General features: G+C 53.7%; 3 protein-coding genes across 3 annotated transcripts; 2 read left to right on the top strand and 1 right to left on the bottom strand.

Moving 5' to 3' along the window:
- Positions 1-1,631: 1,631 nt before the first annotated feature.
- Positions 1,632-3,814, bottom strand: RBG2 (Rbg2p; the record flags this gene model as incomplete). The annotated part of the gene is made up of 15 exons (XM_076675844.1): positions 1,632-1,736; positions 1,833-1,877; positions 1,975-2,203; positions 2,281-2,339; positions 2,403-2,435; positions 2,504-2,684; positions 2,764-2,783; positions 2,854-2,871; positions 2,960-3,036; positions 3,104-3,133; positions 3,209-3,244; positions 3,323-3,494; positions 3,569-3,597; positions 3,674-3,687; positions 3,759-3,814. 15 exons carry the CDS (start codon positions 3,812-3,814, stop codon positions 1,632-1,634), a joined length of 1,104 nt encoding a protein of 367 aa, XP_076536983.1.
- Positions 3,815-4,257: 443 nt separating this feature from the next.
- Positions 4,258-5,987, top strand: JCM15063_005622 (PPIL4 family peptidylprolyl isomerase; the record flags this gene model as incomplete). The annotated part of the gene is made up of 5 exons (XM_076675843.1): positions 4,258-4,260; positions 4,354-4,389; positions 4,451-4,949; positions 5,020-5,477; positions 5,556-5,987. The coding sequence occupies 5 exons, from the start codon at positions 4,258-4,260 to the stop codon at positions 5,985-5,987; spliced, it is 1,428 nt and encodes a 475-aa protein (XP_076536982.1).
- Positions 5,988-6,707: 720 nt separating this feature from the next.
- On the top strand, positions 6,708-12,976 carry JCM15063_005621 (uncharacterized protein; the record flags this gene model as incomplete). Its single annotated transcript, XM_076675842.1, has 24 exons — positions 6,708-6,929; positions 6,999-7,139; positions 7,209-7,673; positions 7,739-7,969; positions 8,036-8,185; positions 8,246-8,330; positions 8,398-8,494; positions 8,565-8,798; positions 8,862-8,941; positions 9,004-9,164; positions 9,228-9,740; positions 9,804-9,932; positions 9,995-10,139; positions 10,201-10,580; positions 10,646-10,881; positions 10,946-11,097; positions 11,156-11,431; positions 11,487-11,682; positions 11,742-11,954; positions 12,020-12,192; positions 12,257-12,423; positions 12,484-12,537; positions 12,612-12,676; positions 12,742-12,976. 24 exons carry the CDS (start codon positions 6,708-6,710, stop codon positions 12,974-12,976), a joined length of 4,800 nt encoding a protein of 1,599 aa, XP_076536981.1.
- Between the last annotated feature and the right edge of the window lie 6 nt (positions 12,977-12,982).

The following is a 12,982-nucleotide window of genomic DNA, read 5'->3' as shown; positions in this document are numbered from 1 at the left end:
TGGAAGGGGAGGAACGACCTGGAGGGCTTGAATCGTGAAAGACTTCCAACTCCGTGGAGAGGCTGAGCTCAGTAACAGGCCCGCACGGGAAACACCCGGAGGAATCATCAACGACCGAAGGCGGGCAACAACCTACTCCAATCGCCGTATGACCCGTTCCCTGACTCGACACGGAAGGCTTCGTCACCGACCGGCGCCAACGTTTTCTTCCAGTGCCGTTGCATCCGCACGTGCCCGGTCACCCGATCCTGACGTTCCCTGCGTCGCATGGATCGTCAATGAATCCTCGGCTCCTCGTACTCGGTCTCCCTCTGCCCTGTCCTCTTGGTCCCTCAAGCGATACCTCCTCTTCGTTTCGTCGTCTTCGTTCCTCCATCTCTCTCCAATCTCTGACACTACTCGACCACGATGCACCGCATCAGTGTGAGCAGTGTGCCCAAGCTCTTAAGCATCGAAGAGTAGGAACGCTCACTGAGAGCATCAGGAAACTGCATAGTCGAGAGCGAGGCGAGCTTTCGCGACGAAGAGCTCGCGGAATCAGGCCGGACCGTGGTCCAAGGCTGGGAGGAAGGCAAGACTATCTCTGAAAGCGGCGAGCTGTGCACTCCGATCCTCGAAGGAGAAGATGGCAAGGCAAGAGTTGGGATATTCTCGTTCACGGTTGGAGCGGAAGAGGTTGTTGGTTCTTGGCTGACAGGTATCTCGGATTGGTGCAGGCCGTTCATGCGAGTCATTACTGACTGGGTTGTTGCAGGCATTGTCGCCAATGAACTGAAGGGGCCAAACGATAGAAGTTGTCGAGTCTTTCGGATCGCTCGGCCGCCGACGGGCAAGCACGACGATTTCCGCAAGTCGCTTACTCTTCCGTCTTCCTCAATCACCGACAGACTCTCCTTGACGTAAGAGCTACTCCCAAGGGTGAACACCTCGGCCCGTCAGACCGGCCTTGAAGCTGCAATTCATCGGGACATCCGCGCCTAAGTCGCCGCAAGCTCATGATCATGGCTTCTTTGGTCTGTTCGCTGTCTCTCGCTAAGTCAAAATTGTCTGCTGCAACCTCAGGTAGTTCCTGGGAAACTGTTCGCTAAGAAACTTTGTTTCGGAGTTCGCGCTGGTGACAGCTCGATCGCCCTTGTCGCTTCCTAAAATGTCCTTCACAACCCAAGCGAGGTGCTGATGGGTCAATAGAATGTCCGCGGGGAATCGTACACAGGAAAATTCGTGCGATACCCCCTCGTCAGCCCCACAGCTTTTGAATTGCGAGAGAACAATAAGAACAATAAGATCGTCTAAAGATCCCGCGCCTAGTGGCCGCTCGCGGATAACCTGAATAGCCACTGGTGTTCGTATCAGTGGCTTCTGTTTGGACCGAGTATGCATGTCCTGACAAAAAGGTTGGAACGGCTCGAATGTTCGTCGACGCCACTTTGGGAAGCTCACTCTGCGGTTCTCGCCATGAATCGCTAGCTTCGGACAGCCTCTGTCTACTACGAATGCAGCAGCCATGCTTCGACATGCGCTTCGACTTGCACCGGTCCACAAGGCTAGCAACAGGACCGGATAAAACTACTGCTTATGACCTTTGACATTCGCGGCGCAAACCGCATTCTTGCATTCGGGGAGTACAACTTCTACACCTTGGTAACAATTGAAACTACGTCGTCCTGTGCACATCGATGAGTCAATCCGACTTTTTGAGGTTGAGGACTGAACTTTGACGATTTGCCCCAAATGACCTGGAGAAACATTTCGCGGTTCGTCGAATTGTCAGCATCTCGAGTCTACCGGCAGTTTTTTTGTCTTCTTCTTTACACAGGCAGTCTCCTACTTACAGCGTATTTGAATTTCTCCGCAAGAGATTTGTGAATCGAGTTGCACTGTCCAGCCGCATATCCCAAGTAGATAACAAAAAGTCAGTCAAAAACACTAACGCAAGGTAATCGCAGGTTGAGGAGCGGAAAGAGTGATCCTTACGACCGCCTCGATAGTAGCATCCGTCTTGATGACGAGAGGATCTCCGAGATCGGGTTTCTCTCCTCGTTTCTTGGTGTAGATCCGGTTGAACCCCATCTTTTCCCAAATTCGTTTCTTGAGCACGTCGAGGTTCAAATCGAGTTCACACGAGATGACGCAGGTGTGAGGTTGACGCGCTAACCGATCCACCTCTTCGAGTGAGATCGAATCGATCTTGTTGTACACGTAGCTACTCCGCCACAAAAAGATTTTGAGTTGTCCATTCCTGGACAAGCTTGTTTTGAAAAGATTCGGGTGAATACTCACAGGCAGGGAACGTATTTCCTGTTGCCGAGAATCACATCGACAAAGTCGTCCGTGTTGATCTGTTACGAGATGCTAGGAGGTCAGCTCGAGATAGTATCACTGCAAGATGTCAAGTGACTTGCATCTTCACGGATCATCACGTCTGCGTTGTGCATCTGTGTGAAGAACAGCGAATATGTCAGCTAGTAAAGAAGAGCCCCGTAGGTCGAGGGATATCCCTCACCTTGTAACTCTGCAAGATACCGCGGATCGTTCGTTCGTCGATCCGAGTCAAGGGCACCGTGTTGTTGATCGTGATACCTCCAGCCGTTTTCGGTTTGAACACGATATCAGGTTTTGTTCGGTTCAGTCGAATCCCGATCTCTTCCAATTCGTGCTCGAGTTGCGACCTTTGCTCATCACCTCTGACGGAAGATGAGAGAAAGAGAGAGTCAGCGTATGTGAGTCGAGAACGGAACAGAGAAGCGGCTACGAAACGCTTACTTTGTCACGTCGAGCATCATCTGCAAGGTGGGAACACATGCGAATTTTAGTATTGACTCTCGGGAATCAGGCGTGTAGAAGGGCACTTACAACTACGAGATCTGCGGTCTATAGTGTGGGTGGGATATGCGCTCATGTGTCAGATCTCGAAAACAGATTGTGCGAATTTCGCTCGAGTTGGACCAGCAGCTCGTACCTTTGCCACGGCCACGACTTGTCTTCCTCGTCCCTTACCGCTCGAGGCACCCTCGATGATACCAGGCAAATCGAGCACTGTAGGAAGGGAGGAGCGATGAGCGGACACGTCGAGGCGATTGTGTTTCCAACGTGCGAAACTCACGTTGCACCTTGGCGCCGTCGAGGTCGAGCACTGATCAACGTGGCGACAGCAACATTGTCAACATGTTTGCCTCAAAAAAGTCTACGATCATGCGAGAGAACTTACCACCAGGTACAGCCACAAGCGTTGTGAACGCATAAGCTGTATCAATTCAACGATGTTCGTACTCAGCATAGAGCAGCGTTACGGAAGTAAAGGAAATGTAATCCGACAACGTACCAGCCGCGGCCGATTCAGTGTTGGTGATTTTGCTCAAGAGTGTACTTTTACCGACACTGGGGAACCCGATCAGAACGGCACGTCCGTATCCTGCCTTTGCGACATCGAACCCTTCGCCCTTGGACGATTTCGTGACGGAACCTTCGAGCAACTCGGCACGATACCGTGCGAGCTAAGTAATCCGCAATGTCGCATCAGTCGATGTCGTTTCGTGAGAAACGGGGACAAGCGAGGGGCGAGACTTGCCTTGGCTTTGAGCAATCCGAGATGGTACTCTGTACGGATTCACGAGAAATGAAGCAGGTCAGGGAGGGATCGAGGCCAGCACCTAGCTGGAGCAAATATGCGTACCTGTGGCCTTGTTCCTGCAGGGTGCGTACGTACAGACCTGTCAGTAAGGCTTCAGAACGAGTGTGCTCCGGGTGATTTGGCATACTTTTGCGTCCGCTGCATTTCCAGCTCGATATCGGCAATCTTTTCGTGAATACCCATCTTGACGTCCTCGGCTCCGAGCTGCTAGTCTAGTCCAAGGTTGATCTGCTCGAGAAGAAGGTTCCGGCGAGACGGCCCCCCAGTATTCGCAGGTGAATCGAAAGGGACGCAATCGAAAGAGTGCATGGTACAGGGATGTGTACACGAGTCGATTCAGGTCGGTCAGAGGCGGTGTAGGTGCGATATTCGAGGAATGAGATCAAGTGTGGAGTAGAATCAGAGTCAGTCGCGATGACAGCTTGATCTAAAGAGGCTCGACCAACTCACGTTATGTGGGATTGGAGGGGCGTATGCACTCGCCAGGTGTCGCTATACGAGAGATGGCGCAGCGAGAGGGAATTCGAGGCAGCGATGATCTCTCGCGGCTCTTGCCCCTCGCACTCGCTCCAGGCGCTTGAGTTTCCCCTTAGCTCGAGGTCGAGGACACCAGCAATCGATCCGACATGGTTAGCCAATTCTCCAATGGTCGCCGACCTCTCACCTCCCCACAATCCCAAATTCGCTGATCTCATTGACTTCTCTCGCTCGCGTCGCTGCAGTCTGTCCTGTTCGAGACTTCGCTCGGTGACATTATCGTGAGTCAAAACCGCGACCGAATTAGGACCCTTCCAGCGCTGATCCCTCTCCCTGCGTCAGGTCGACTTGGAGACGACGCTGTGTCCGACCTTGTCGCTCAACTTTCTCAAGCTCTGCAAGACGTACTACTACAACTTTAACTCGTTCCACCACATTATCCCGCAGTTCATCGCGCAGACCGGTGATCCCACCGATACAGGTACCGGCGGCAGGTCGATTTGGAACTCGTTGCCGTCCTCGAGCGCGCAGTACCAGCACGATCCGTTCTTTATCCCGCCGCGCAACGAGACTGCCCTCGCTCGACTCAAGCACACTCATGTTGGAACTCTCTCGATGGCCCTCTCGCCACCACCAAAAGACGGAGGAGAAGGCGGTGGAGCGTGCGGCAGTCAGTTCTTCTTCACCCTCGCCGACGACTTGGATTTCCTCGATGGCAAACACGCACCGTTTGGCAAAGTGATCGAAGGGCTTGACACTTTGACCAAGGTTGGAGAGAGCTTCTTGGATCAGGATGGCAAGCCCTTGCGTGATATTCGGATTCGGCATGTCATCGTTCTAGGCGAGTTTACTTTTTGGACGTCTCCTCCTTCCCATTTGTGCCAGTCTGCTAACCGGAACCTAAACAATAGACGACCCGTTCCCGGATCCACCTGGACTGCTCGTGCCCCCTGAATCGCCGACCCCGACGGCGGCCCAACTCGCCTCACTCCGAGTCGGAGAGGACGAGGACCTCGCGGAAGACGAAGATCCAGAAATCGCCGAACAACGTCGACGCGAACACGATGCGAAAGCGCAAGCGCTCACGCTCGAGATGGTCGGAGACTTGCCCTTTGCCGACGTTGCCCCTCCCGAGAACGTCCTGTTCGTGTGCAAGTTGAACCAGATCACGACTTCGGAAGACCTCGAGTTGATCTTTAGCAGGTTCGGCAAGATTCTCAGTTGCGAGATCATCAAAGATCAGAAAACGGGAGACAGTTTGCAGTACGCGTTCATCGAGTTTGAAGAACGTGATAGTGCCGAGAAGGCGTATGTCAAGATGGACAACGTCTTGGTCGACGATCGTCGTATCCATGTCGATTTCTCCCAAGTACAATCCCATTCTCGTTATTTTCATCCGTCTCTCTCTCTCGGAAGTTGACACTCCTTTCAAATTTGCAAAAAACAGTCTGTGTCGAAACTTCACAACTCGTACGTGTTCAACAAGACTGGAGGACGACCGCCTCCAAACAAGCACAAACCGAGAGATCGAGACAACTCGGGAGGTCGCAGAGATCGTGGTGACTACGACGACGACAATCGAGACTCTAGGCGTTACGATTCCCGGTCTCGAGATCACGGCGCAAACGGATTCGTGTTCGACATGAACGAGGTGGATGATCGGAATCGAGACCGACGTGGAACGGGTGGACATCGAGGGAACGAACGTCGTGGATACGACAGACGTGATGATGATCGAAGACCGAGAGATGAGGGTCGAGACAAGCGGAGAGACGATGATCGGAGGAGAGACGAGGGTCGAAGGAGAGACGAACGAGACAGAAGTCCGAGAGGCAGTGGACGTGATAGAGAACGGGGAGATCGAGACAGGAGACGATGAGCTCGTCACAGACGGTCTCTGACATGCAAGCATTGCGGCGCGCCTCTGCGTGCGCGTGTTACAACTTCGAGATTCCGCTTTGACAATTTAAAAGGAGAGCTTGTGTATTTTTGAACAGAGAAATCAAGCCAGACACAGGCACACTTGGCGAGTGCTTCGACTTGGCAGGCTCTTTTCAGGATATGCAGAATATTCAATCGATTTGCTGCTCGACAGCACGGTACGTGCAGGAGTCTTCAAAAGGTCATAATTTGCTTTAATCTCGAGCCAGCTCGGAGCTTCCACTGTGTGCGATGCAACAGTGCAGAGTCCACTGCCATGGACTGTCGCGAGCCTATCGCAAAAACAAAAACACCTCAAACAGGCAAAAGAAGAAGATGAGTCGTACGGGAATCGAACCCGTCCCGCGAGCTTGGAAGGCTCGCATGATAACCACTTCACCAACGACCCGATGACAATACAGCTTGAAATATGGTATATATACTCTAAACAAAACAAACGTAAGAACCCATTACGACATCTTCGCAAAAAGTCACCTCGCGTCAGCATTCCTATGATAGTTGCATCTTTGCTGAGCACGAGCAAAGTACAAGCTTGCGCGTCGAGGAAGGGGCTCTCGCGCAGGAATTTGCTTGATCAGCAACGCCGAAATCGAATCTCCGCCGCGCTCTCACGCGGCTTGCTGTCCCGTTCTTGCTCTCGCCTCTGCCCCGCATCGAGATGCTGCCGCCGGCGTGGTATGCGCCCGGTTGCGATCGCGTCGTGAACCCGATTGTCTGGGACTTCACGCCGTGCTTCGAACAGACGACTCTCGACGCAGTACCTCATCTCGTATTGCTCCTCGCCGGCGGTCACGCATTCCCTCGACTATGGAGGAAATACAAGCATGGTCGTCACGAGCCTCTCAGTAGGCAGGGCAAAGCGGCATATGGGTTCAAGCTGGTGCGGAAACGATAATCGTGCCTCCCCTGTCGAAGCCGAAACTGACGTCCATCGATCGGAATTCGTCAGGTGGTCCTCGCAGCGCTCGTTCTCCTCCAGGTGGCACAAGTGATCACCTTTGCCATCGAGGCGCACCGAGCAGGAAAGGGCGGTGTCTCGATCTTCAAGGATGCTCGGTTCCCCTATGCATTGTTCGGATTGGCGTCTTACGTGAGTCTAATTTACTGACTTCGCGCCCCAATGACGAGCAATAGAGCTAACTCGAGATTGCTTCTATAGGTATTTGCGCACTTCCTCCTCACTGCTTCTCACCCGCTTCTCATCCACTCTTCGACCCCGCTCCTGTTCTGGTCCGCTCTCGCGCTCTCTGTCAAGACAATTACGCTTCGGAGCTATCTCATGGCTCCGACTGCCCCTCACGACCTTCGCGGCGTCGCCCTTGCCACCTTCATCATCCTCGTCGTCCGACTCTCCTTGCTCGGCGCCTTCTTCGCGGTCGAGCTCCTCGGACCACAGGGATGGCAAGGAATGTCATGGCGCGATTTCGTGCCATTTGTCGAATCTGCAAACGGCAAGATCAGGCTCGAAGAGGGCAATACGTCTGATGCCAACGAGTGGGAACAACCCGAGTGCCCACGATTGCGCGCCAATATCTTTTCGCGGCTCACGTTCTCTTGGATGACTCCGCTCATGCACGAGGGCTACCGCAAGTTCCTTACTGAGGAAGATCTGTGGAGCTTGCCCGTACGCCAGAATCTCTCGTAACCTTCGGTCTAGATTCACTGGGCTGATATTCTTGCTCATTGCAGCCCGACGACACCGCGAACGCCCTAGGATCTCGCCTCGAGCAAGCCTGGCAAGCTCGACGAGACAAGCTCGCTCGCAAATCCGACATCAAACCCGCCTCGCACGACCAGGAACCCACATACAGCGTACTTCCTGCCGACGGCAAGACTGAGAAGGACGCACCGAGACCGAGTCTCACAGGAGCCCTCGCCAGCTCGTACGGCGGGCCATTCTTCCTCGCCGCAGTCTTCAAGGTACACTTTTCCCCTTGTCCCTGTCCATTCTACTCTCTCACGCTGACCCGAATCTTCCCCGAACAGCTTCTGCAAGATTCTCTAGCATTCGTCCAGCCCCAACTTCTTCGCAGACTTTTGCTCTTCGTCTCGACGTACAACACTCCTGAGGCGGAACCCGCTTCGCGGGGTTATCTCCTCGCGGTCGCCATGTTCGTCTGTGCCGTCACGCAAACAGTAAGTTCCGATAGTCAAGAATCTGCTATCAGTAATTCGACTGATTTTGGGCCCTTACAGCTCTTGTTGCACTGCTACTTTGCACGAGTATTCGAAACGGGCATGAGGGTGCGAGCTGGACTCGTGTCGCTCATCTACAAGAAAGGTAAAAATTCCCGCTTGACACCTTCAAATTGAAGCAATTGACACTCATGTTTGACCGTTTCCTTCAGCTCTTGTACTTTCGCCCAGTGAGCGAGGCGGCCGTCTGACTGGAGACATTGTCAACCTGCAATCGACCGATGCGACCCGCCTCCAAGATCTTTGCACGTACGTACAAGTCTCTGTAACCCTAACATCAACGTGGTATTGACTTCGAGTATTTTTCTGGTTCGGGCAGATACGGACAAATTGCCTGGTCGGGTCTGTTCCAGATCACACTCGCGTTCATCTCGCTGTACAACCTTCTCGGCTGGACCATGTTCGTTGGTGTTGCGGTCATGATCGGCTCTATGCCACTCACGGCAGCGATCGCGAGGTATCAAACCAAATTGCAGAGGAAGCAGATGAAGAACAAGGATCAGAGGACCTCGATCATGTCTGAAATCCTGAACAATGTCAGGTCTATCAAGCTGTACGTCCCGTAACTCTCAATAAGTGATGACCTGAGCCAAGCTGATCAAGATTGTGCTCCTAGGTACGCCTGGGAAAACTCGTTCGCCCAGCGCCTCTTTGATGTCCGAAACAACAAAGAACTCGTCATGCTCAAGAAGATGGGTGAGTCTGATCGCCATCTCGGACGCCGTACTTGCGCGCCAGCTAATTTCAGCTTTCTTCAGGTTACTTGAACTCGACCTCGAACTTCTTATGGTCGTTCACGCCCTTCGCCGTCGCGTTCTCATCGTTCGCCATGTTCTCGACCGTGTCTGGCAAGCCTCTTACGAGCGACATCGTCTTCCCCGCCATCACCCTGTTCTCGCTCCTGAGTTTCCCTCTCGCTGTAAGCTCGTGGAAAAGTCTATCGTTCCACTGCGAGCTGGGACTCATGTGACTTTCCCGCTAGGTCCTCCCGATGGTATTTTCATCGCTCGTAGAAGCTTATGTCTCAATCGGCCGCCTCACCGACTTCCTAGTCGCCAAGGAGCTTCAAGCCGACGCTGTTTCGATTGCGACTCCCACCCGCGATCTCAAGCTTGGAGATGAGCTCATCTCGGTTCACCAAGGCGATTTCACGTGGCATTCATTGCCTTCGACTCCGGATGCGGTCGCGCACGACAACACTCTGCAAGACATCTCCCTTAGTGTCAAGAAGGGAGAGCTCGTTGCCGTCGTAGGTCGAGTCGGCGCTGGAAAGAGCAGTCTCCTCGCAGCAGTCCTCGGAGAGATGAACAAGCTCGACGGACAAGTCACCCTGCGCGGTACTGTAGCCTACACTGCTCAACAACCTTGGATCATGGGCGGCACGGTGAAAGCCAACATCGTCTTTGGCCATCGCTTCGACCCCGAATTCTACGAACTCTGTCTCGAGGCTTGCGCCCTCAAGGAGGATCTCAAGATCCTTCCGCAAGGCGACGAGGTACGAACGCACGACATTCCTCGATGAGTGAAGGGGCTCGACTGACTCTCTTCTCGTGCACAGACCGAGATCGGAGAAAAGGGAGTTTCAGTCTCGGGAGGTCAAAAGGCTCGTATCGCGCTCGCTCGAGCTGTCTATGCTCGAGCAGACATCTACTTGCTTGACGATCCGCTATCCGCAGTCGATGCCCATGTAAGCGTTTTTCTGACAAGAAGTTTCACGCGGGAGACTGACACTTGTGAGTCGATTCATAGGTTGGACGCCATCTCTTCGACCGGGTCATTGGTCCGACTGGACTGCTCAAGGATCGCGCTCGTATCCTCTGTACGAACCAAATCCCGTTCTGCGAGCAGGCCGACGAACTCTTGTTCCTTCGTCGCGGAGTGATTCTCGAGCGAGGTGAGCCACTTCCTACGCATCAGACAGACAAACACCACCGACTGAGCGGCATACTTTGCAGGAACATATGCTTCGGCTATTCAGGGAGATACGGAACTCTCGCGCTTGCTCATCGAGTTTGGAAAGAAGAGCGAAGATGAGGACGACGACGGTTCCGACACGGCTGCCGAAGACACCAACGGTTCAGGATCGGGCGAAGAGACCCTTGCCGATAATGAGAAGGACGAGTCGAAGCTCGAGGCCGAAGACCTTGCGATCAAGCTCAAAATGCAGCAGAGTTCGGCTTTGATGCGTCCGGCCCAGCTCATCCCGGTACAAGAACAGAAACTCGAAACGCTCAAGAATCTCAAGAGAAGTACGAGGCCGAAAGAGAAGCGCGAGCAAGGTAGCGTCAAGTGGAGCATCTACAAAGAATACGTCGAGGCAAATGGCTACGTCGGAGTGAGCATGAACAACCCCTCCTGTCTTGCGCGTAATAGCCCTTCTGAACCATCTGGGAACTGCAGGTTTTCTTCTACATGTTCACGATCCTCGCTCAGCAAGGTCTCAACATCGCCAAGGATGTGTGGCTCAAGCAGTGGGCTCAGCACAACGCGTCTACGGGCGAGAATGGCAACCTGTGGTTCTACCTCGGCATTTACGCGCTGATTGGCACGTCGGCATCGATCGCAATGTTTGTCAACGGAGTCTTGCTGTATTCTCTTTGCGTCATCCGTGCGGCCAAGCACATGCACGACCGGATGTCAGTTTATTTCTGCGCTTTCTCCGTCTTGATCGCGCTGACAGCGATTAATTTGAGCGAGTAGGTTCAACTCCGTGCTCCGATCACCTATGCTGTTCTTCGAAACAACCCCTCTTGGCACTATTCTGAACCGCTTCTCGCGCGACATTGATACCATCGATGTTATTCTACCTCGAGTAATGGGCGGGTTCTTCAGGACGTTTGCGGGCGTATTCGGTATGTCTCTGGATTTTCCCGATCCTGGATCTGTAACTGACTCGTGAGCTCTCGCCAGGTATGATCGCGGTGATCTCCACATCTGCACCGGCGTTCCTCCTCGTCCTTGTCCCCGTGCTTGTCGTTTACAAACGAATCCAGACTTACTACCTTGCGACAAGCCGCGAGCTGAAACGACTCGACGCGACGACGAAAAGTCCCATCTTTGCCTCGTTCCAAGAGACGCTTGGGGGCGTGTCGACAATTCGAGCCTACCGCCAGAGCCAACGCTTCATTGCCGAGAACGAAGCTCGTCTCGACCGCAATCAGGAAGCGTTCTTCCCATCGATCAACTGTGAGTGGGCTGGTCTCGCAGACGACGAGTACGTCGTTGACCATTTGTACGACAGGCAATCGCTGGCTCGCCGTCCGCCTCGAGTTCCTCGGTTCGATCATCATCTTTTCCACCGCTGTTCTCGCAGTCACGACGCTCGTCCGGACCAACTCGGTCAACGCCGGCGTTGTCGGTCTCATGCTCTCATATGCGTTGTCGACGACGCAGACCCTCAATTGGATCGTGCGCTCTGCGACCGAAGTCGAGACCAAGTAAGTTGCTTCTCGACGCATCCGCTTCACCAGTCAGACGCTGACTTGTCTTTCCCCAGCATCGTTTCCGTCGAACGAGTGCAAGAGTATATCCACCTCAAGCCCGAAGCGCCGCTCGAAATTCCCGGAAAGCAACCTCCGGCAGAGTGGCCACAAACCGGCAGCATCAAGTTTGAGCATGTCGCTGCTCGGTATCGCGAAGGACTCGACCTTGTCCTGAAAGACGTCAACTTTGAGATCAAGGGTGGAGAGAAGGTCGGCGTTGTTGGCAGGTAAGCCGCTTACCCAGCTCGAGTCTTTGAAGGATGCAGTAATGTCTGACGCATCACATGTGCAGAACGGGCGCCGGAAAATCCACACTGAGTTTGGCGCTCTACCGCATCCTCGAGTTGTCGGAGGGTCGCATTACGATTGACGGCGTCGACATCTCGCAAATTGGCTTGCACGACTTGCGATCGCGACTCTCGATCATCCCTCAGGACTCGCAGTGTTTCGAGGGTTCTCTTCGAGGTGAGTCATCGAGTGCTTGAGATCTCGAAAGTATGCTAACTTTTCACCGCGCTACCGATCACAGCAAACTTGGACCCGACTGGAGCGGCATCAGACGCTCAGCTGTGGACCGCACTCGAACAGTGCCGCCTCAAGGAGCATGTCGAGAGCATGGATGGCAAGCTCGATGCCAAGATTGACGAAGGTGGCTCGAACCTGTCCAGCGGTCAACGTCAGCTCATGTGTCTCGGCGTGAGTATGCTTCCTCCGCATGTGTCTCGACTAATGCTGACAATATCGACCGCTACACAGCGAGCGTTGTTGCGGCGCAGCAAAATCCTCGTTCTTGACGAGGCGACTGCAGCTGTACGTCTTTTCAACGCCCTTTGCCCGTGCAACCATAATCTCGCGTGCTGACACTTTGTCTCCCGACTGCAAAGGTTGATGTCGAGTCGGACAGGGAGATCCAAGCTATCATCCGATCCGAGTTTGCGGCGGCAACGACGTGAGTCGACTCTCACCAAGGACCTGTCCCTTTCGTTCGATACTGAACAGAAAATTTCCAAACAGCTTTACAATTGCTCATCGAATCAACACGATTATGGACTCTACGCGCATCCTCGTCATGGACAAGGGAGTTGTCGCTGAATACGACACTCCCGCCGCGTTGCTGGCGAACAAGTCGTCGATCTTTTACTCACTCGCGCTCGAAGCTGGTCTCGTCAAGAGCAACTCCGGCACGCCGAGGAGCGGCTCGAGGACGCCAGTCACGCGCTCCATGACTCCGGTTGGCAAGAAGCAATGAAAGGGC

This window comes from Sporobolomyces koalae, assembly GCF_050403365.1.
Source record: "Sporobolomyces koalae JCM15063 DNA, S_koalae_JCM15063T_v1_ctg2, whole genome shotgun sequence".
Classification (NCBI taxonomy): domain Eukaryota; kingdom Fungi; phylum Basidiomycota; class Microbotryomycetes; order Sporidiobolales; family Sporidiobolaceae; genus Sporobolomyces; species Sporobolomyces koalae.
Note: the sequence above shows the minus strand (reverse complement) of the source record. Positions and strands in the feature narration are given on the sequence as shown.